The 24346-nt window shown below is 40.1% G+C and overlaps 1 protein-coding gene across 3 annotated transcripts; it reads left to right on the forward strand.

Moving 5' to 3' along the window:
- Positions 1–8977: 8977 nt before the first annotated feature.
- LOC113013494 (dystroglycan-like) lies at positions 8978–21135 on the forward strand. Of its 3 annotated transcripts, none has more exons than XM_026154472.1 (3): positions 8978–9423; positions 15572–16138; positions 17229–21135. In XM_026154472.1, exons 2-3 carry the CDS (start codon positions 15716–15718, stop codon positions 19533–19535), a joined length of 2730 nt encoding a protein of 909 aa, XP_026010257.1. In that variant the 5' UTR covers positions 8978–9423; positions 15572–15715; the 3' UTR covers positions 19536–21135. The 3 variants fall into 3 exon arrangements, with proteins under 3 accessions (XP_026010257.1, XP_026010258.1, XP_026010259.1); XM_026154473.1 differs by having other exon boundaries at positions 8978–9265; XM_026154474.1 differs by lacking the exon at positions 8978–9423 and adding an exon at positions 9430–9547.
- The last annotated feature ends 3211 nt before the right edge of the window (positions 21136–24346 follow it).

Consider the following 24346-nt stretch of genomic DNA (forward strand, 5'->3'; position numbering starts at 1 on the left):
TCATGGCAGCTGTGAGAGGAAGTGCTCCTTCAGGCTATGTCTCGAACAGGGCAAAAGATAATGTATCATCCGCAGGTGCACAAATGTGCAATGTAGGCATTATTATGACGGGATAGTTTCAAGTGTTGTGGCTGGAAACAGCCTGTAGGCAGGAACTCAATCTTATAAGTATGTCGAAGGGGGAGGGAGTTCTAGCATTAATTTCAAAGATGTGTAAAAGAGGGAGCAACACTCAAAACTGCATAAGTAGAAAAGAAATAACAAATGTTATGAATTCTGAAACTCTCTAATTACTGTAAACAAAAGATGAAGCAGATTACATTTATTAAATCTTGAAACTTTACTTTGCATTTTTCCTATCTCAGGACACCTCCAGGCGCTTGATTATAACTTCAGAGAGAGAGAGCTATATGCTGACTGTGTTGCGTCAGGTATGAAGTGAACCTTCAAACAGCTTTTGATCTTGATAGTGAGAGACTGCGTTAGGGAAACAGGTAATGAGATCAGTGCTAGGACACAATACCTTACTGTACACAACACCGCAACAGTGTGGCAACATCAGTTATTGTGAAGTTTGGTTGTTTTTTGTAACTTTGACAGGTACTCAAAGTTGGCAGTTGAACCGTTAAATAGCCTGTGTTTGCTGACACAAGAAATACGCATAGAAGCAAATGTGGCTCAGTTAATAGCAATCTCCTGCCTGTTTGTGTAACACTTACCGTCAAATAGGGACAAACTTTGTCCCACGCTGGGCTTACAGCAGTGACAAAAAGGATAAAGGCCAAAATGTTTGTAATAGGTACCTAACAAGGGGGAAAATACAATCCACAAGAAACACTATTATAGAGAGTGGGTTTGTGTGGCACTTTGTGCCTGTTTTTGTCCCCTTGGGATTTAATTATTGAAACAATTGTTTATTCACCAGCTTTAACCCTTTGCTCTTCCATTCACTATTTTTCCAGGCACACTTCCAATTGCTTGCATTACTTTCTAGCAATGCAAGCAGTGTTCGGGGTTTGGCAACTGAAAGGCTTAACTGATGTTAGGGCTAAATATTAAATCTCAACCTCAAGTAAGGCCAAGGTAATTACTTACTTGTCTACCAGGCACCATTCTAGACAGTTTTCTTGTGCAATGGTTTATGTTTTAAAGCTTGAAAACTTTGGCAACTTTTTTCCAGCTCTAACAAGAATCTATCAAGAAGATATATCTTTTTTATTAACTTAAAGTTGGTAAAATGTTTTGTTGTTTATTGATTAAATCATCTTTCTCATCAAAAGCACAAAACAGTTCTAAAAATCAGTACTAGTTAGGATTTAAAAACCTTGCTCAAAAGCACACTGACTGTGAAAGACCGGTTGACTAGTCCACTGAAACACAGATTATTTTTTCATCAGCAACTGAGTTCTGAAGTCTTTACTCATATGTGGGTCATATTAAATTTAATCTTTGCAGCAGATTTGTTTGACTGCTCGGAGCTATGATTCTTTATTCAGTAATATATTGGAAACAAAAAAAGAAGTACATTGCTGGCTATGATTCACATCTGAAAAAGAAAATAAGAGCAATTCAGGTGGATAAATAGAACAAACACACTGAGATTTATATCCTTTAAAATCACATCTAAGCCTAAGGGGATAAAGAGAAAAGATCCTCAAGGTTTTGTTTGTCTGCACGTGCCTATACACATTCCAGTTATGTGGTGAATGGCGAGCAAGTGACAAGAGGGGCCTTGTATTTCTAGGTCTATCTCCTGCCCACCCTGTAGATTAGCCTCTTATCTCTTAAATGAGACAGTGCCGACGGATTTGGATAACAGGAATTTGGCATCAGCACCATGCTCCCTGCACTGAGAGCTCTGCTGGATCACAGAGAGTCCCTGTGCAAGAGTTAAGCAGCAGAGACAGCCTTGGACCAAGCAGTGGGTGGATATGGGGAGACATATAATAGGCAGCTTCAGATGCTGGCATTCCTGCTCCTTGAACACTGCTGGTGCTTTCTTTTTTTTTTTTTTGTCCTGTCGGCTCTTATCATAGATGCAGCAAATTTTTGGCCACCCCTGGGCAAATTACATACTTTGCTGATTTATATGTGAAAAGAAGATAATAAAAGCAGTGCAACAAATTAATAAAAAAAAATTCATAAAATCTTCATATGTAACTTCATGATTTATTCTTATTTCATGGATATTAAAAATGAATTAAAGATAATAAAACTATAACTGGGGCAGGTGCAAATACACCCTTCACTATTAACTTGTTGGGCTTTTAATTGACTCATGAAAACTAGTCATTAAAAACTGGGAGCTGATTCTGAGCCGGTGATGGTTCAAGACCAAAAAAAGAAAAAGAAAATCCATGGGGTCGACTGAATAACTCGTGAGGTTCTAAAAATGAAAGCCTCGGTGTAGGGGGATGCTATGAAAAGGACATCAATGCTCTCTTTAGGCTGTAATATCCACTTTTTAACATGATCAAAAAACTAAATGGAACCAAATGTCTGCTGGAGAGAAAAAACTAAACATCTGCTTCAGAAACACTGCAATACACCTACATTATAAGAGCGGTGGTGCAACACTATACAGTACATACAGCTCGGTTTGCATGCACTCCATCGTCACAGGTTAACCACACCCGCATTCTCAGTACAAAGGTCCACACACGATGCACGCAAAGCAACATGTAGCTAGGATGGAGTGATTTAGGACATGCTATAGACATGTCAAGCTAGCAGCCTCCACCACTACTACTGCGTTTAAATCATAACGTGATGGTAATATTTGGCTTTTTATTTATTTTACAGCCAGTGACACAGGAAAGAATTGCACAAGGAGAGAGAAAAAAATAGATTCATTTAAAAATCAGCAGATGTGTTCAAATATCATGCAGTCGGTGAAGAATTTGCTACTGAGAAAAAAGCTAGCTTTTCTCACAAGGTAATTAACTGGAGAAACAAAATCCGAAGCTTTTGGAATAGTCACCTGACTTTAAAATCACTGAAAAGCTGTGGGTGGATCTTAAACATCCAGTGAGACAGCCTTAATATATCTGCTGAAGCGCTGTGCATAGAAGAGTAGGTGAAAATTAAATAAAGCCAGAACAGAAAGCCTGTGAAGCTGTGATATTTGCTAAGGGGGACTTACTAAGTTCTGACTTAGAATACGAAAACTTCTCCAAATGTCTGTATTAGCTTTCATTTTTGTTTAAGTTTATGAAACAAGAAGTAAAAATTCAAAGATGTTTGTAGAAAAAGTGCTTTTAATGAGCGTTCGCTGCAGCTGCAGGGCTTGTTTTGACTTCTTTTCACTTTAAATAACATCAAAATGTGTCACTTGCTCCGAGGTGCAACAACTGTATGCATACATTCAGTGTAAGATTTAGAGTAATACTTCATGACTGAGTCTATATTCAGTTCACACTCTTGTACATACCGTAGCACCTGGATGGATTCTTGTGGCAGTTGACTCATTCCATCTCAGTCTGAACCGTTACCATGTGACTGACCAGGCAATAAGGCAGGCTGAAATGCATCCCCCAACTCTGACTCATGATTTGATCTGGCTTGCAGTCTGCCTCACCCCAGGCCGGAATTGATAGGTAGCGTTAAGTGCACACCTGGGACCCAGAGTTGGGTCTTTTCGCTTTCTCCCCATTTTCATCCTCCCTATGCCCAGGGCCTCAGACAGATATTAAGCAGGAGTGGTGCGCCACACACTTGGCAGCCCGCATAGACTTACTGAGACTGAGCTGCCTGCCACGTTAGGCGTGAATGCCAGTCACCGTCAGGTCCAATGGACAAAACTGGAGCACATTCCTGAGACACAGTCTTGCTAGTTAATAAATCTCTAATCCTGCCTAGGACAGAAAACATAGGGAGGTGATGATTATCTAGACCAGAGAGGTAACAGCAGAGGACACGGAGTCAGGTTACACTGAACAGGCTTGTCACTCTCACAGGGATTGGACTCTCCCAGATATATAAGTCATACTCTGCAGGTAGGTTTGACATCTAAGGTTACCTGGAAGGTCTACATGAAATAACAAGACTAAGGGTCTATGGCCACGCTGATAGCTCTATGAAACTCTGCTTGGCACAGTTGTGCTATGAGCAATACAGACTGTTTATACAAAGTACTGTACAAGCTTTTACCATCCTCACCACTTTAGTTATACACACTGGATGTTTACATGTGAATGTTTGCTATTTGCTCCAAAACACTAAGTACTGTTGAGGCTGAAGAAAGTCATTAGTTTGGGGAGAATTTATCCAAAAAACAACTGATTTTCAAGTAAAATCAATGTGATTCATCCAAATGTTACCAAGCAGAGTGACAAATGTCTGCTTTATTGTGAATCAATAAATTTTATGGGAATTTTCAAGAAGCTGCTGTGATTTTTTTTTAATCTAGTCCAAAAGAGATGGGAAAACCACACAGCCAATACCTTGGCAAACAATTCCACTGAAAAAATAATGCTACCATTAAAAAAAAAAGGGGGGGGGGGGGGGAGCTAAAATAAGACATTTCTAAGGTCATCGCTCGGTCAGAGACTTCTTTATAATGGAAAATAAGGTATTGATGAGAACTTGTGGAAGGCTACTATCATAATTAGGTTCAGGTTCATTTGGACTCTTGTTTATGGCTGTGTAATCGTGCAGTGTTGGATTGTGTTTAGGGTATTTCAGGTAACTGCTAAAGTTACACAACACATTAAGGGGCCATTGAGGGCCTGTTCAGTCGCCAGGTTGGGATTTGATTACAGCTTTTCATTGGGGTCATCCTGTGGCCATTCCCTTTGATGATTTCTGTATTTGCTGATGTCTTCTTGATGTGTTTCAAAGTCATTAGGCGTGTGTGTCTCTGATAACCAAAATATTGCCCCAGTCACAACGGTCATTAGGGGCCTTTCCTCACACTTCCATTTAGCATGAAGTCTCCTTAAGAGCTTTGTGTTTACCCTGTAATGGAGCAGCCTGACCTGCCACTGGTCGAAGTACAGAAGCGTCCCATCGCCTCTAATTGCCTTTAGGGCGTCTGATTGTGGATTAATTATGCATCTAATTTGCAAATTATCAGCTAACTCACCGCAGCAAGACCAAAAAGGGATTAATTTGCTCTGAGATGCATGTAAATATGACAAGCTGAAATCACAAGTCCCAAATTACTTTTCAACAAGACAAAGTATTTGGCAAATAATTAGTTTTTCTTTTACATCAATAGGAGGTTTTCACAGTGTGTTAGCTTGTTAGCAGCGTGTTTCAGCGTAAACATGCACAAGTGATAATGGTACCTCTTTGGAAATCTTATTTGTGCTGAGCAGCAAGAACAGATAGCCAGGGGCACGTGGATGGAAAAGGAAATGGTAGTCTGGTCTAGATGCTGCAGTGAAAGGAAATCATCTTTCTTCCTGTTTTATTGCTGGAACGACATGACAAGTGACAGAGTAAACAAGTGTCCACAGTAGACCAGAAACAAAAGCTTGTTACAGGTAAATGACATGTTCCCAGAACATTTTTAAAAGTGTTTCACTGCTGACCCTGATGAAATGGCCCAGCAAATTACTGTAGCCCTGTGCCTCATCATGTGAGTCCAAAACACTTTTGCAGATACACTAAATTATGATGTGTGAGAAAAAATTGTGGGCGAACGAGAGAGATCTGTGAGCACAACAGAGAAAAAGTACAAAAGGCTCCTTCCGTTTGTTTTTGGGTAAAGCCGAGAAGGTTGTCTAAAGTAATCTACCATTGTGAGAGAAATTGGCTTCATTGAGGGTCTCACTACTCAGCCAACCCCCTCAGCGGTCCAGCAGACCGCTCAGAATAACCCTTCTAATAAGTCACTTGGAAGAAAATGTGGGGAGTCAGCTGATTCTTAATCCTCTCTCTTTCTCTGTGCTCACACATCAAGAGTCAGACTGATATGTGAAATCACATGAAAGCCCCTCTGCGGTGGGCCTATCATGGTCTAGTAGACTTGCAAGTATTGTTGTGTATGTGAGTTGAGACAAAATGAGAGCCGGGCGATGCATTTGCAGTGAAAATCCCTCTTCTGTCTTGAGTGTAAACAATAAGATGAGAGAACAGCAACTATTAGTAAACGCTTGCATTCCTCTCACCTGAAAATGATATAATTTATTAATTATTGTCTGTGCAGATGGCGTATTAATTCAATTTTGAGACAATTAGGTGCAACATGCCTATAAAAAATAGATTCTGATTACAATGACTGTAGTATGTGGTGTGATGTGCAAATTGTAATCTGTGATTTAAGCAAATTGTCCCACAAATTTGCTACGTGATGATGAATTCTTTATGCACATATTTCAGTGCTAACTCCGAAAGAATTAAAGCACAGATGCACATTCATTACAATGTGCATTAGATAAAATATTGTTTTAAAATACTCAATATGCTACATGTACTCTCAATTAGATATGCAGTTAGGCAGCTGCAAGAGAAAGCCTTTAATTAAATCCATCACATTTTCAATTCGTTTCAATTCAGTTCAGTTTCTTGCAGTGTTATCTATTCTGCTAATATACAATGGCCACGTCAGAGCACTTTATATAGTATGATAATGTTTTATTGTATCGATTACTCATAAAATGTCATCTGAGCTTCAACAACTTTTCCAAAGGCTACTCAGAGTTAGGCATTCATTTAGCATATTCTTCTGACAAAGTATGCTATTCTCAAGAAAGATTGGTTAGTGCAGAGCAAGTCTCAGTCACCGCAACCTAAGACTTAGCACTGTAGAGATCCATGAAGCTGGAAAAGGTCTATATATAAAATGGTATAATAATAAATCTGTCCGCAAACTGAGAAAATTTACCTAGGAGTTGACACCTTGCAACGATTGCATTAAAGAGGTAAAAAAAAGAAACCAGTGGTAAAAACAAAACAGCTCAGGCGGAAAGGACTACAGAAATCTCAAAGGTAAAGCACGGAGGAGGAAGCGTCGTAGTTGGGAGCTGCTTTGCTACCTCAGGGCCAAAACGCCATGAGATCAGTGAAAAAACGTATGTATTCAAAACTTGTTTAAACTAAGTTTAACATAGAATCACGGGGCAAGCAGTCCATGACGCTCAGGAGAAGTGACATTGCAATATCCGAAACCACAGAAAGAAAAATTAAACAAAAGTGGTTGGAAAAAACAGGAAATACAACCCACTGGTGATGCAGTTTCATCAAAAGATAGTTGCACAATTAAAAAACAAAATCACAAAAATGCTGAGGAACTGAAATATGTCTATATTGAGCAATGATCCAAAAGTCTCATCTGATGAGGTAAAGGAGGAATCAGTAAACATGTGAGGTTTTTCCTGGTACAGGAAAAACCTGGTAAAGTTAAGTTACTTAACTGAAAAGTAAATTTTTTTTCTGCAGCCTGCACAGCTGGTAGCAGGTTTACTAAAGATGTGAAAAGTGCTTCATCGCATTTTGTTTTTCGCCTGTATTTGTGAATATATCTAATAAATCATGTTAATGCTAAATGGTTTTTTTTAACATGTTCTTGCAGCTGTATATACATGTTGCCTTTCAGGGGTGAACAAAGAGTCAAAGCGATTCGGATGACTGACATGTCTGTGAACTATTACAGACAGCTACTGTTTTTCCATCTTAAAATTCTCCTCATGGCTGCCAAGGGTTTTATTAGTATATGAAAGTCCTTTCTTTGTTGCCATAAACACAGAGTCAATTTTTTTGCTCCAAGATATTTGTGCAATTTATTGTTTATGATTATTTATGATGATGACATCATGTAAATGGAACCACATATTTCAGGCAAATATTTTCTGCAGGGTAAAAGACATCTAATCATTTGTTGGCAAAGTGAGTAAGAATGCCCATTTTTACCATTTTATCTGGCAGTTTTATTTGGCAGCTTTATTTGGCAGTATAATGACATCTATAATTGTTGTTTCATTTGAAGGTTTTCACTGTGCTGCTTGCCTCTTTTTCAACACCGACTGTCAGTCTGGAAAATGTTCCATTTTCTTTAAACTTTCCTTTCGTCTTTTAAGTATTTTTCCCAAAAGAGCTCATGCCCTATTTAAAACCATAATAATGCAGGCTTAATGCAACCAGTCATTCGTACAGGCTCAAAGATCTTCACAAAGGATTGCCACCATCTTTGTGTTCCACCTATAAGAGGAAAGGTAAGAAGTTGTCAAGGTGAAGAAAGGGGATTTTAAGGAATTTTATGCAATGCAATCAGGCAGCAGCTCAAACCATTGCTAAACAAATCCACGAACCAATACTGACCTTTTTCCTCATAGCTCTAACTGGTACAGGATTTTATATATTTGACATTTGAAAACGTCACACGTTACATAATGTATCAGAAACTTACCAAGGATGCTTTAGCAATGAAATGTTAACCTAGAAACACCTAATTCCTTTAAACCTTGGACTCATAAACAACCACATGCGTGCACCCTGTGACTAATATTACAGCTGCCCTCACTCAGGAGTCTGAGAACAAAAAAATCACTCTTGCAAATGCACATTGGTGAAAACCGTGCACGCACACACAATACCCCACTTCCAGCTTTTAGTTTGTTTTGACGATAAGAATGTGCAAACACGGACTGTATTTCTACCAGCACAAACAGAAAATCAGTTCAGCTGTTAATCATTTCAAAACCCTTCTTTGAACAAATATAACCTCCAGACCACGAGTGACCCTTAAAATATCTGACCAGTTTCCAGCGAAAAACAAGCACAATCTAAACTGTTGCCGCAACAGCTTAGATATCTTTGCCAACTCGTTGCAATGACCCCATAATATTTGCTATAAAGCACAGAAAGAAAGTCAAATATATCACTTCAAGAGTGTTAGTTAAAAGGGTACATTCACGGCAGAACAAAAGTACAAGTGGGAATACCTGCACTTGCCTTTTTAATCATCATCAGAGAGGCACATTGTCATAAAAATAAAACAAAGCTCTGCAGGGAAATACTTGCCCTCACTGAAGTTTGCATCGCAAGCAACACTGTGAGGTTAGGTTACTGGGGAACTTGTGTTTTGCTGCATACTGTCCTGCATCACTTTATTCTGCGTTCACCTGCACGTCTCCAAATAAAAGGGAGGTGGAGTCACGCTGGTACACACGATCGGCCTCAACCTGTAGACCTGTGTAAGAGAAGGATAGAGCGAGGCAGCCGGGGAGGGGTAGTAACCGACATAATTACAACACAGAGCTGTGAAGTGTCTGTAGACTTACCAACCCAGAGGGGAGACATATGTTACCTTGACTGTGCCCAGGTACCCTATTCACACGATACTAGACTTTTTATTTTTTCCTCCCGTGGCGCTCAAAGGGAAGCGCATGTTTTATGGCATTTGAGAAGTCTTCGCTGCGCTCTCAGGGTAGAAGAGGAGACATTACGGCGCGAGTTAGCTAACGTTAGCTCGCTAACAAGGTCAGTTTGAATTTTGGGGTTCCGTTGCTTTTTCACGAGTGGCACTAAGAAAAACGTCTGCCTCTTCGTCTTTACTTAAATGGGCGCATTTTGTGGCACGAACTCCTCTCGGCCGACGAGGCAGGTAAAGAGCTATATTTGTCACCACTATACTCTACTGCTGTTAGCTTGTTAGTTAGCCCGTTCGGTGGCTACCAAACCTCGGTCCGGTTCTTCGATTTTAGTGTTTGTGAGTTGATGTATTCGGACGGTGGCTTATGGAGCGTGCTGCCATGCAGCCTAGTTTTTGTCGTGTATGAGTTTGAGATTAGCGGCGTTTATTTTATTTTATATTTTCCGAGAGCGAGAGTCGGGCATCTGTGGTGAATGCCCCAGCAGCAGCTCGCTGCTCTGGTCCGCCTAGAATAGAACAGGTGCATCCCTGAGCTAGCGATGGACGGGCTCGGGATGGCACGCATCGCGGCTCCTCGATTATACGTTTACTGCAGTTTTAGAGGCTTGTATTGCAGTCAAGGTGGAGTTTATTTACTGCGGGTTGCCAAATGGTTTATCAAGGTTGAACGTCGTAGGCGGCGTTGTCATTTACAAAGGCCTCGTCTACCGAGCCCGACGGAAACGGGGCAAAGGAAACGGGGCCCGGTAGCCAACGTTTAGTTACTTAGCTGACACTACCTCCAGGACAATAACTGGCTACCCAAAATTACTAACAATCCTATAAACATGTAAATTAGGTGTTTTTAACTAAACACACACACACAAATAAAAAATAAACGACCGCAGTATATGCATCTGTTACATCGCTAATTTCCTTTTAGCCTGAGTGGTTTTTTTCCTCTTCTTTTTCTTTCTATTAAAGCTGGGTGAATATCGAATTTTGACGTTATACCAGCTCGTTAGCTTCGCTTTAACCTTGCTTTGCGGGTTGTAACCTCACAAACATCAGTAGTCTCGGCCATAAATGAATTCTCACGACTGAAGGAAAATTAATCAGTAACCTAGATCTGAACAAGGACCAATTTCCAGATTAAAATATATTTGGCTAGTTGCTGTTTTTCTCCTGAAACTCCACTGCGTCTTTGTGCATTACAGAGCTGTGAATTCATTTACAGAAAAAAAAGAAGTGTGATTTGACTTCCTGCGTTTGACAGCATACAGTAGTTTTTCCTGTAGCGTTAAACGAGCTGCTCGCAGGTCACCACGGCAGGTTACACTTTGACTCAGTCAAGGCCGATTTTGTGTTTTCTTTCCACATTATTTCATTACTTTGTTGAACAGAGTGGAGGGCAACACAAGGGAAACATCCAACTGCAAAGCAAGCTTGTCTTGTGGATATGTTTGTTATTCAGCTCATGCACTATCTAGAGGCTGCTGGATGTGGTACGTCAATTCAATTGGCCCAGAGTGCCACTGTGCATCGGAGCCCTAATTATTTTTGATGGTTTTCAAGTTTTAACTACTGTTGAACTGCAGACTGCATGGATACCACGGCTGTTAAACGGTGTCGTCGCCCCACTAGTGTGGGCCTCAATGTGAAATGGGCAGAAATCACCCACGCTCAAGTCTGTGTCATTGCTTTGTTTACCATAGATTTTTTTAAAAAAAGGCTTTATCATAGAAATGGGGAGGTTTTGATGTTTTCAAGCATTTATACAGTTGTCATAGGAACATGATTTGTTGTAGCATATGTATTTGGCTCCACTATGTGTATAAAACAGAACAATTTAATGAGGTTTGGGTTAATGCTGGGGTTTTGAAAGTATCCTTTAAATATTTTAAGGAGTGCTATGTAACTCGGCCTCAGTGCTGCTACAAAGAAAATATGACAGTAACAATGGTGCATAATTATACTCTTTTATGTGCAATGGGAAAGGTAATTAAGCCAGAATAGGTTTTATTTTCTTTTTGAATGAGTGCTTTGATGAAGAACACTTTAGTTTATTTTTGATATATTTAATGATTTGAACACCAGAGACCCAGACTTCATGAGTAATCTCTTTATAAAACAATGTTTAGATTGCTGGGCTTTTCCTGAAATGACACATCCTAATTAGTCCTGAGGATTATTCATCTTAAACACACCCTGTTATGCAGACGTTTGAATTTTAAAGCCGTTTAGTTGTTCATTTGAACAGCGTGTTGGAACACTACAAATGCACATTGATTTGAAACGTTTAATGTTTCTTAATGAGATGTCGTTTGACTTTTGTTTAAAACTTCCTACATACTGAACGTGATTAAAATCTAGGTCACACTGTGGAGAGCTTACTTTGATGCTCAGATGTTGCCTACCCCCCCCCCCCCCCCCCCCCCCCATTTGTGTGTGGCAGCAGCCTGAGGTGTGGTGCTCAGTCTAAATAAGGCTTATGGGTGTAAACTGTTTTCATGGTAATGTTTGTGTTTTACATTTTGAACACAGATGGATACACGGCTCAAGCAGTACCTTTTGTCTTTACACTCAGCCTGCATGTTGCAGTCAATTCAAGATGTATGTGTGTTAAAGAGACTGCCTGGGTTTGGAGTCAGAAGAGAACTGGGGGAGAGGGACAGGGGATTGAAATCCCACTGAAGTGACTCAGATAAAAATCCCAGATAAGCAACATGTTTCAACCTGGTTTATGTGTTAGGTGTGGTGTGACTCAGTACTCTTTTGCGGAGTAGGCGTCAAACTTCATATTTGAAGAACAAATCCATTGTGTTCTTTTTTTTTTTTTTTTTTTTTTTTTTTTTTAAACTAGTGTTTTAAAGTGCCTTTGTGTAAATATATTTTGTATATAAAATGCTCCTCCTCTGATATGTCTCTTCAGCAAGCTGGTGGGGGATACAGAATGTGAATTTTTCTTGTATATCATCATTTGCCCATCTGGCAGTGTAGTCGTAACAGTCCAAATCAGAGTGAGATACAACATACCTGCAGTGGATTTTGATCTGTGATTTTGTTTTGTTTTGGGGTTGTGTTTTTTTTTTTTTTTTTTTTTTTTTTTTTTTTTGGTCATCTTATCTTAGACATTCATCCAACCGCATTTGGGAGACAGGGCAGTGATGCTTGTAACAGTCTAGACATGCAAGTTCAGCAACCTCAAATGTGACCAAATTTACATGTCAGTAAATTTATTACATTTAGGTTTGGAGTTTTGTTGTGTTGTTTTTTGTTCCATATATAAACCTAAAGCTTTCTGGTAATTGTAGTATATGTACTTGGAGTTGTTCATGTGTGGCTGTTTAGTGTCCTGATTAGTTGTCACATGGTATTAGCTCAAAACAAGCAAACAAAAATAGTCTTATATGTATCTATATATCTGTATAAATTGAGGGTTGTCCTCTCTTAGTCTCATTGGGGCATTGGTTGACTTGAAAACTACTGTAATGTGCACTTGTTGTAAAAAGAACTTGAACGATCTATATTTAAAACGTGGAACAGTAGTTGTTGGTTGTACCATTTTGACGGGTTAACAGGAAAAGGGTATTAATTTGCCACAAAAGTAATGACAATATTTCGAGCTACAAATTTTACAGTAATGTAAACTGTTATTTTCGTAATTGGCTTTTCTGAAGAACATGTTTTAGTTACTTAAAGCAAATCACTAAAATTAAAACATTTAATGTGTTTAGAATAATTTAGATCACAAAGGCAACATGGTATCTTTAGTCAAGTAAATATCCCATCCAAATGCCTTCTTAGTTGCAGTGTGATATTATAAAGGTTATTATATATGTGTATATATATTATAAACGTTATTAACACCTTAAAAAGAGGTGTTGGCTTAGGGATGTTCCAATTTTCTCCTCTTTTTCCTTTTTTTTTTTTTTTTTTTTTTTTTTTTAAAGCAGTGAAATGAGCAAATTGATAGAGGTCTGCAAATAATGTGCAGGATTTGCCGTTTCAGATTCCCTCTGAGATTCTGATCACTCCCACCTGCAACATTGCTTTCTATTGAAAACCTTCCAGTAGAGAAAATGCATCCATTCAGCTGTTTAATCAGCTGAGTTAGAATACACAAATTGCAAATAAGGCTTACTAAATGGGTGTAAGGAGTTTGGGGGGCAGGGGGGGGATAACAGTAGGAACTAAGAATGGGTACAAATTTTAAAGGTTGTCTTATTTGCATAAAATTGATCAACCAGGTGTTTGAGTGTCAGTGATGTAGTAGCAAGTAACAGTTATTCTTAGGAACTATCCATCCATCCATTCTCTTCCACTTATCCTTTTCGGGGTGGGGGGTGAGCCTATCCTTGCTTTCTTAGGGCAAGAGGCAGGGTACACCTGGGCAGGTCGCCAATCTGTCTAACACACAGCCACAGACAACAATTCGCACTCATTCACACCTATGGGCAATTTAGAATTACCGATTAAACTAACCCCACTAACTGCATGCCTTTGAACTGTGGGAGGTAGCCGGAGAGATCCCACGCAAACACAGGGAGAACATGCAAACTCCACACTGAAAGACGCCAGCCTGATGGTGGAATTGAACTCAGGACCTTCTTGCTGTGAGGCAACAGTGCTAACCACTGTGCAACTATAATTTCTTTTTCTTTTCTTTTTTTCTTTTCCAAAGAGATTCAAGTTTAAATATGTTATAGATTGTCTTAATGCTTTTTAAAGGAGAGCGAGTAAGGGACACAATCAAATCTGAACATTAGAGTTATTGCTGCTGCATTTCAGTTTACAGGTACACCAGAGTTTCATGCATGGATGATTTCAGTAATGATTACTTTTCATTATGTTCATTAAATTTAATGGCTTATTGCAAAACAATAATGCACAGCCTGTGCTCCCACCAATGTAAAGTAAATACTTGTGTATATATTTTGTGATGTCTTGCTTCCTGTGAGTTTCCTTTCATTCATTTCCTTTCATTGCACGGCTGCCCTTTTTAGTTTTTATGCGCTTTCTTGTATGAATCATCCCGGTAATATTGTTTTTATTGTTAGTTTTTTTTTCCAGACAGCATAAAGCATTGATAAATGAGCAATTTGTGTATTAACTGTTTTGTTTTTCTATGGCTTAGATTATACATAAAGGGATTCTAGTGAGGGACAAGTGTAGCCACTATTTGACAATATATTGGAGTGTGTCTGTTGACGTCATACGTTGTGCGAGTTAAGCATTAGGATTCTGGGCAAACGGCTGACCCTCCTGTGCCCATTTGAGTGTTACAGGATTGGGGTTGGCTAGGTCAGCGCAATGGAGACTCTAATTCCAACCCCAGGGCATCTAATTAAAATTTACAACAAAGACAAACAACCTTTGACACTCCATCATCTCATGAGACTCATTATAACTCAAAATGGCGTGGCATAGAAGTAAAGATCATTAGGTGATCAACTTTTTTTTTTTCTTTTTCTAATAATGTATTTAAAATGTATTAACATTATGTTACATTGTTATTGAACTTTTTTTTTTTTTTTTTTTTTTTTTTTTAAAGAAGAATGCATTTGGGAACTTACCTGAATAATGTTGTGGCTCTAGATTACAGTGAGAAAGCTTAATACCGTTTCAAATCCTTTTCATTCACTAGGCCATGCATAATACTTGACAGTACTTGACTCCATGGTGAGCTGTAAATTAAGATGTCAGTCATTTAATATATCAAAAAACAATTTAATAACTTAAAAATTGTTGCCATTTTACACCATAAACCACAGATTTAAAGTTGCATAGCTGCAATTTGCATATCAATAAAATAAGACAAATAGTGTTTTGAGGGTTCTTGGCAGAAAGTGAATTTTTTTTGGATTGGCAGATGTGTAATGTAATGGGCATTTGTGGTGGTTTGTCATTATGTATTAATTCTGGGTTCCTTCTTAGAAGCTGGGCTATGGACCAGTGACAGAGTGAGACATTGAGGTTTTTTTTCTGTTGCTGATTTAGCATTCTAAATAAATGGAAAAATGAAGTGTCATAGCAGATCCTTTTTATTTTCCACTGAGCAATTTTTCAGGACCCTCTACTGTGTAGTACATATATTTACACCAAGAATTATGGACATTAATATTAATTGGTAAACAAGTGCCAAAAAACCCCCACCATAATAGATGTCTGCAGAAACTACCACGCAACCTGTAATAATAGATGTATGTTTACACTGATGTTTTTATGTATGTTTCCACTTTGTTGCCCTCATTTTTTTTTTTCTTTTCTATATAGCCAGATGTCATGGCTGTCTAGCAGGCTGCCAAAGATCTCTTCATGGATCACAGAGGACAACAAAGAGAAACCGTTGCATTTTCAAGCATAGCCAATCACTAAGGAATCTGACTGTCAAGCATATCATCAGTTTGACTTCAGTGCATGTGGCCTCTTCAGTTGTTCATAGACATCTGTTGGGCAGCCCAAAGGCCTATTGCTATGCACTATAAACGGAGAGACGTGAGCTGTGGGGATGCTGGGGGGAGCAGGCTTATTTCGTGCAGGACTATCCCTCTGATAATGGGGCTTCTGGCGACCCTGACTCAGGGCACAGTACCAGAACAGCAAGAGACACTTGTGGAGATGATATCTGTGGAACTAGAGGCATCCATGCAGTCCTCTGTGCTCTCTGAGCTCAACGCTGCAGCATCCTTAGTTGGTGAAGGGCCGCCCACAGCTGTCCCAGATTCCTCTGCAAAGAATGAGGGAGTGCACACCAGTATCCCTGACTCCTCAGCAACTGTGGGCCAGGTGTTCCAGTTGAAGGTACCACCAGGACGTGCCCATGCAGGCTGCAGTGTGCAGGTAAAAAAAACCCAGCAAAATCATTGAGATGAATCTAATGGTGATATATGTGGCAATTTATTAATTATAAATTAACATTTAAAAAAAAATCTTTCTCTGTGAAGAAAAGAACAATGTTGCTGTACAAATGGTAACAAAAATGGTCTATACTAATAAAGTTTGCATAGTAGATTTGAGCTCCTTTTATTTGTTGGAAAATACAACCATATTCCTCTTCAGTGTGGATGTAGTGTAGGAGAAAAAAAGACAACTGAATGTTAAGGGTCCCCCCCCCCCCCCCCCCCCCCCCCCCCCCCCCCCCCCCCCAAGGTTAAAATTCATTCTTATACTAAACTAAATGAAAGCTATATAGAAAAGTGTGTTAAATTTTTGTTTTTTTCTGGGCCTCTAATGAAAGTATAACTGAACTTAAGTGTGGTTGAGGAAACAAAATTTAACACATTACCTATTTTTTGTTGTTCTGAGTCTTGTCTCTCTTTTTTTCGCCTTGAATTTCAGTTGGTGTGGAGATTTGTCTTATCCCATTTACCCTTCAGATTTGATCACTGTATCACTGCTGATTGAAGCTGACTTTGTTGCAATTTGTTCAAGTCAGACTTACGAATGAGATGAGATTATTATTGGCCCAAGTGGTGATGCAGAATGATATCCTGTCATACAGTAATAACTCAAAATGATGAGTGATGACTCACAGTTCTTATTATGAATAGACGCTCACTCGGCTTCCTGTTCATGTTTGGAAGGATTTGATAAACTGAACTGAATGACGGTCCCGTTTACTGGCAGCTCGTTCAATGTGAAATATAAAAAAAAAAAGATTCACATGTTTCCAGACAAGACTATGAATCTTCGAATTACTACTTCAAATATACTTGTCTGTCTTTGTTCTGTGTCATAGAATTTAATCTGCTAGTCAGACCAGGTAATTTTGATATTACTTGAATCCTTGTACATTTTCAAAGTCATTTGCAGCTACTTCTGATATGGAGCAGTCAATGAATGTGCTCAATTTTTATCTCAAAATTATCTTTGTTGTAAAAAAAAAAAATGGTAATGACGTGTTTTGTTTTTTCCTGTTTCCCTCTTGAAGCTCACCGAGATGGGAAGGGAGACTTTACCCTCCTGGCTATACTGGGACAGAGAGAGCTGCATTCTCAGAGGTTTGGCTCTGGAGCAAGATAAAGGTGTATATCATATCATGGTGTCAGGTGAGGAGCAAAGTCAGAAGACTAGTAGCCAAGTATTCCCCAGTACAGTCTTCTCTATTGAAGTATACCCAGAAGAACGAGCTGATACTGAGCCACCCCTAATCACACTTCAGTCTGATATTGGTGGCCTGCAGCCTTTCACCTGTGGTTCTGAGGAGCCTGTCACTGTCCTTACTGTCATCTTGGATGCTGACTTGACAAAGATGGTTGCTGAACAGAGGGCCAGCTTACTGGGCAATATGAGGAAATTCTCTCATGTGCCACTGGAACACATGAGGGTGGTCCCTGTTGTCAACAACCGCTTATTTGACATGTCTGCTTTCATGGCTGGACCAGGAAATGCAAAGAAAGTGGTGGAAAACGGCGCCCTACTGTCATGGAAAGTTGGATGTGCTCTTGACCAGGGCAGCGTTCCTGACATTAGCAGTGTCCAATCCTCAGCAAAGGATGGGACTATGTCAGCTAGGCTGGGCTATCCAGTGGTTGGCTGGCACATTGTTAATAAAAAGCCCCAGGGAGTCAGACGGGTCAGGCGGCAGTTGTACAATACTCCTACTCCAGTGCCCTCCCTGCTTCCTCCAACTATTAACCAAGAGCCATATTCACGTGTTATTCCCACTCCAACATCACCCTCTATTGCCCCAGCAACTGATAATTCTGCTCCACCTGTCAGAGGCCCTTTGCCCCTTCCAGTCAAGCCTACCATGAGGGTCAGGGATCAGATAGCTCACACACCTGTCTTTGGACCTCCCCAACCCACCAGAATACTAGGAACTACAAGCACTATCCCCATTCAACCTACCATGACCCGGCCTACTTTTGTGGAAGCTACTGCAGTGCCAACACCACCAAGCACCACTAAAAAACCCAAGCCCTCTTCCACAAAAAAACCTAAGAAACCCAAAACCTCGACTCCACCTCCCCGAGAACCGAAGTCCACAACTCCTAAACCACCTAGGCGCACAACAGCTCTCTCTCTTGCTCCGGACTCTAATACAACTCCAGAGATCCGCAACCCCATTGATCAGGTGACTGCATGGGTGGGAACATACTTCGAGGTTAAGATTGCTGCTGATGCATTTTATGACCGAGAGGATGGTACTACTGATAAGCTGCGTTTGACTTTAAAGAAGACACCCAAAGAACCAGTAACTGAAACATCTTGGATCCAGTTCAACAGCACTATCCAGCTTTTGTATGGCCTTCCAGAGGAGCAACATGAGGGGAATCATGAGTATTTCATGTTAGCCACTGACAAAGGGGGGAAGAGTATCATGGATGCGTTTGAGGTTAGAGTCCATCGCTGGTCTAATAATAACAAACCTTCAGTAATGTTTGCTGCTCGTTTTCATGGTGACCCCAACACTTTAAGCAATGATGTGCATAAAAAGATTCTTTTGACTAAGAAGTTGGCTTATGCCCTGGGAGATCGGAACAGCAGCACAGTGACCTTAAGAAGCATCACTAGGGGCTCAATTGTTGTGGAATGGACCAATAACAGTCTCCAGCAGAGTCCTTGTCCAAAGGACCAGATCACAATTCTCAGCAACAGGATTGCTGATCCCCAAGGAACCCCTAAAGTGGTCTTTATCAAAGCCATGGAGCCTGAATTCAAACCCATTAACATCTCAGTTCGTGGCACCAATAAATGCCAACATTACACATTCATTCCACCAGGAGAGGTGCCAATGCCTGAGCTTCCTACAGCTACGCCTTCACCTGATCCAATTAAGGGCCCTGATGACGTTTACCTGCACACTGTCATTCCTGCTGTAGTAGTAGCTGCCCTGCTGCTCATCGCTGGAATCATTGCTATGGTTTGTTACCGCAAGAAGCGTAAGGGGAAGATGACCATAGAGGAGCAAGCAACTTTCATCAAGAAGGGCGTTCCAATAATATTTGCAGATGAGTTGGATGATTCAAAGTCACCACCGTCCTCCAGCATTCCTCTTATCCTCCAGGAGGAAAAGCCCCCACTTCCTCCTCCAGAATACCCAAACATGTCTGGCCCTCACAGCACCCTGCTAAACCAGGATCTGTTGGAGGAATATTCAGTTTATCAAGATGATGATCCCAATGCCCCACCTTACCAGCCTCCCCCACCATTTACTGTGCCCATAGAGGGCAAAGGCTCCCGCCCTAAGAACATGACCGCGTACAGGTCACCTCCTCCCTATGTGCCTCCCTAACGCACACCAGGGGCTTTGAGTTTTGAAAGCAGGTGCAATCTAGGGATGCTTGTCAAATTACTACAGGAGTAATTTTACATGTTTAATGAAATGGCTTTGACTTTATAGAGAAGCAGGCAACCATAATCATATATCTCACCAACATGGATAAGACAATACATCATACAATTCAACTACAGGCACAGGGCGAATGGATGAAAAACTGTTTAATTTTTCCTTGTCCTTCAGATCTGCTTTTGACTTCTTGCATATTTTTTTTTTTGTCTGTTCTTGCCAAGAGGAGTCAATTTTATCTTCAATGATGTACTATTTCTATTGTATAGAAAATAATAAAGAAGCAGGAAAAAATGAAGCCCACAGGGCCATTGAGCAGATGTCACCATGACAACAGACTTGAGGCTCTTCCTCACAATGTTAATCTTTATGAGTTCTATATCACTCTTATCTGTCTTTTCGGCTAGGTTTACTAAGATTTTGCACCTGTTATTTCTAGAGGGGAATGAAATTCATAATGCCAAACTGAAAGCATGAAACATTTTATTTACACAAAAAATTAGTTTGTTTCTTAGACATGAGTCTTTCCCTGTTCTCTTCTATGCTTTTTGCCTCCCTCTCGACAATAACATGCAAATGTTGCACTTATGCAAATTCTTGTTAAACCTTGCACTATGTGTCTTGCGCAGAACCGAAAGCATTACGTGGTGGTCGAATGAGGAGGAGAGGGGAAAAAAAAAATGTATCCTTGAACTCATTACATGACTGAAATTCCTCTGGTACTAGATCACAAAAGAACATTACACTGATCACGCCTGTTGTAGCTGTAGCCTAATTAAGTTACAAAACAAATGATTTTATTTTTGTTCATCTGTGCCACTGAATCTGCCTGTGAGATGTCTGCGGTCACGAGGCAAACCTTGTAGGGATGCTGGAAAGATAACAAAGGGGCCATAGGAATGCTGTGCTTTCGAACAGTATGAGAAATGGAGACGTACCCGATGAGTTGGATCCACTGTCTTATATTCAGTTGGTTTTGTTGGTGTGGGGGCGGGTGGGTGTAAGAGTACTGTATTATCACTGCTCTGCCTCTAGGTGTTGCACTGTTATGCTTAGTGCACTGCCTGTTGTCAGTTCAGATGAGGCATGGGGACAAGGGGATGTACATAATTGTGTGCCTGTGAAATTAAACCACTCCATAATGTCAGTGTTTTATCAGTAAACCTAGTCGGGGGGAGGGGGCAGATTGGGAAATTATTTTATTTTTTAATTGTATGTCTAGATTTATGATCACAATCATAAAAAAAAGACTTTATAGTTTGTGAGGGTATAAAATGTTTACCTGCCCATCACAAAAGAAATTCTCAATATGATGGGGGATCAAAGAAACCACTATAATATGTGAATTATGTACATTTCATATCTGATATCACCATAAGAAAAAATGGTTAAAAATCTAATGTTTTTACTGAGTTTTTGATACAGTCTTAAACTTGTTTTATGAAAATATATTAATAAAATGTAATACTATTTGTAAAGCCTCAAAGATGGTGTAAAGTCCCATTTATTTGAGAACATGGTGCAGCATTAAACATGTTTTCAATGATGATGTGTCTGTGTGTATTACAGGGGAGATAAACACAACTCGTGACAGAAACTAAAGACTAGTTCTTATATAGTGCTTTCTATATCTGAGTACTCTGAGAGCATGATACAATATGCCTCATTCACCCCTATTCATACAAGCACTTTTTTTCTTTCCATGCTTAAGTGCTTTCTGTCGAATATTCATACTCCGATGGATTCATCAGAGAGCAACTCTGGATTAGGATCTTGACCAAGGATATTTAGAATGCACCAACCTTCCGATTAGTAGATCAATTGTTTATATGTACTTTATTATTACACCTCTCTACTAGGTATTCAGCATTATTTTATTATTGACATAATGGCATAAAACAGTTACTGCAGTTTTGTCAGCTGCACATCCATGATGTTAAATTTCCCTTTCCACCGCATTCCAAAGCTACACTATTGGATTGCGATCTGGTGGCTCTGGAGACCTTTTGAGTACAGAGAACTCACTGTCTGATGATGATTGAGCTTTGTGACATAGTGTGTTATGCTGCTAGAAGCAGCAATCAAAAGATGGGTACACTGTGGCCATAAAGGGATGGAGATGCTCAGCAACAATACTCAGGTAGGCATTTAAACGATGCTCAATTGGTGCTAAGGGGCCCACAGTATGCGACGAAAACCCTCACATCATTACACCAACTGCAGCCTGAATCGTTCATACAAGGTGTGATGGTTCCATGCTTTTATGTTGTTTATGCCAAATTCTGACCCACCATCCAAATGTCTCGGCATAAATTGGGACTCATTAGACCAGGCGACATTTTTCCAATCTTTTATTGTCCAGCTTACTTTAAAATGTTCCTTCAGTTTCCTGTTCTTAGCTGACAGGAGTGGCGCCCAGTGTTTAGCCCATCTCCTGTGTTCAGAGATACTCTTCTGCGTACCTTGCAACAAATGGTTTGCCTTGCTGTCAGCTCAACACAGTCTGGGCATTCTCCCCTGACCTCTGGCATCAACAAGGCATTTTCTGTAAACCCCAGAGGTGTTTGTGCAGGAAAATCATAGTAGATCAGCAATTTCTGTATGTGTGTGTATTAGGGTATTATTCTGTCTTTCAACAACAGCTGAAAAAGTGTTCAGGTTGTTCTGAATATGTCTACATGACTGAATGCATTGAGTTGCTGTCATGATCAGTTGATCAGTTATGCTAATGAGCAGTTGAACAGGTATATTCAAACTGTTCAAACTGTCATTGATTTGCACGTAATCAGTGACAACTTTTCTGCAAATCGGGCATCTGTGCAAAGTCGAGCTTGAATTTGAGTCAGCGGAGTAGATAATGGTACAGTCTTAAAATGTTGCCACATTCTTGACAGCGTTTACACAAGCATGCTACATTTGGCTCCTGTAGTTGGCTGGGTTTGCAGCATGAGCTATGCTCTCTTTGTTGTAATAAACCAAGCACACAGCAAGCAGCCCCTGCGAGACGGTGTGATATTTTAAGAAAAGGGCTCCCTTTCTGTGGCATTTCGGTGGGCAGTTTTCCTTTTTTTAGGCTCCATGCTCCTACGTCTCTTGGAGAAATATCAATAACAATGACTAATATCTGCTTTCAAATTCTTTTAGTATAGAGTTGTTGTTACAATGGCTTATTCAAAAAAGGTCAAAAACAGTTGACATGCTGCCGACCCATGCTGCTTTGGAAAACGTATATTTTCAAATTACAATACATGACATTTTGATTGGTTTTTGCGTAGTCCGAGAAAAATCATTAAACTGTGAATTGCTGTGAAACATCATGGCAGTGGTGTACACTTCAGGACCTATTTGATGTACTTTATATTCTGCTATTTCTTTAGATAGCATTACATAGAAAGAAAGACCGCTTTTATTTTTTTTAGAAAGGACTTATTCCCATAACTTGTTATACGTAAGTCATGTATCTGTAGCAGGTGAAGGTTTATGCAGAAAATGTCCATGAATTTCAAAAATTACATTATAAATTTCTTTGGCAGTTCTGTAATTATGCTCTCATTTGCTCAGTCTCACCAGTCTCTATTACACATAATTGATCATTATGAGGTGAATTATGTTACAAATTGAAGGGAATAATCATTTATCAGTTAGCCAACAACCATCTAACTGTGGGCGACTGATTCATTTACAGGAGATATTAGTGGCCAGCACTTAAAAGCTCTGTTTCCTCCAAGCACTAACTGTGTGATTGAACACTGCACAGATTAACCACAGCCCTGACAGGTGAAGTGTGTAACACTGATTAACTTATTTCAATGAAATGTTTTGTTAGAAACTTGGCTTCTGGCACTAGCACTAGGAAGGCCCAGAGCCCAGCCATTTGGCTTTTCTACCTTTAAAACCCGGAGAGCAGCCAAATGGCTGGTAGGCTTTTAGCTAAGCTTTAGCTTCAGGCAAGTGGAAGCTAAATTGGCTAGTCATTCATATGTAAATTGGGTTGTTACCTGGGAATTCTGGAGGGAGGGGAGTGGGGGTGTGTGGATGAGGGGGGGGGGGAGCTGCTAAAAGCGGTGAGCTTCCTTTTGTTTCATCTTGATGCATTCTCAATCATCCAGGGAAACAAATCTCCAAAAGTCACCAACTTGGAGTGTTTCAGTTTGCCATCTTAGGGAGAAATCAACACACATGGGTGTATGTCCTTTGTTGCTGAGATTTATTGATAAAAACAGTACAAAAAATCAACCATTTGTACACATTTTTACAAATAATTATAAAAAGTGAGTGAGTACATTTCAACATTTTCAGCAATCACTCACAATCCTGGCACTGCCATGGTATCTGTAGTCTGCATTTACCACATGTGTATCTGTTGCAGTGAACACATCGCACAGTGGCATGATTGTTCTTGCAATTGTGTTTGACCTGACACATGGCTCTTTTTCCAGGGCTCGGTGTGGAGGGTTGTGTCAAAGGCAACTGTTCTTTTCTTGCCTTCTTCGCAGCTACATGAGAGTGAGCTAACTCCCTTGCAAGCTCCACCAGGAAGTCCACCCGTCTTTCCTTCGTCCCGGAGCATGCTTGATACAGCACATGTGCATTCAGTGCTGCCATGTCAATCATGTTATAAAACACGGCAACTGGCCAGCGCCGTGTTCCTCTGCGGACAGTGTACTCCCGAACCATCTGGTCCATCACATCCACGCCACACTTTGTTTTGTTGTAAAGGGTGACAGTGTTTGGCTTCCTTTTGGTAGTGTTATCAG

This window comes from Astatotilapia calliptera, chromosome 20 (genome assembly GCF_900246225.1).
Source record: "Astatotilapia calliptera chromosome 20, fAstCal1.2, whole genome shotgun sequence".
Classification (NCBI taxonomy): Eukaryota; Metazoa; Chordata; class Actinopteri; order Cichliformes; family Cichlidae; genus Astatotilapia; species Astatotilapia calliptera.

Bases quoted from the DNA above. Each gene is read 5' to 3' on its own strand.
- LOC113013494 (XM_026154472.1), top strand. From the start codon at position 15,716: ATGTGGCCTCTTCAGTTGTTCATAGACATCTGTTGGGCAGCCCAAAGG. The intron at 16,139-17,228 runs GTAAAAAAAACC...TCCCTCTTGAAG, and splicing joins ATGCAGGCTGCAGTGTGCAG to CTCACCGAGATGGGAAGGGA.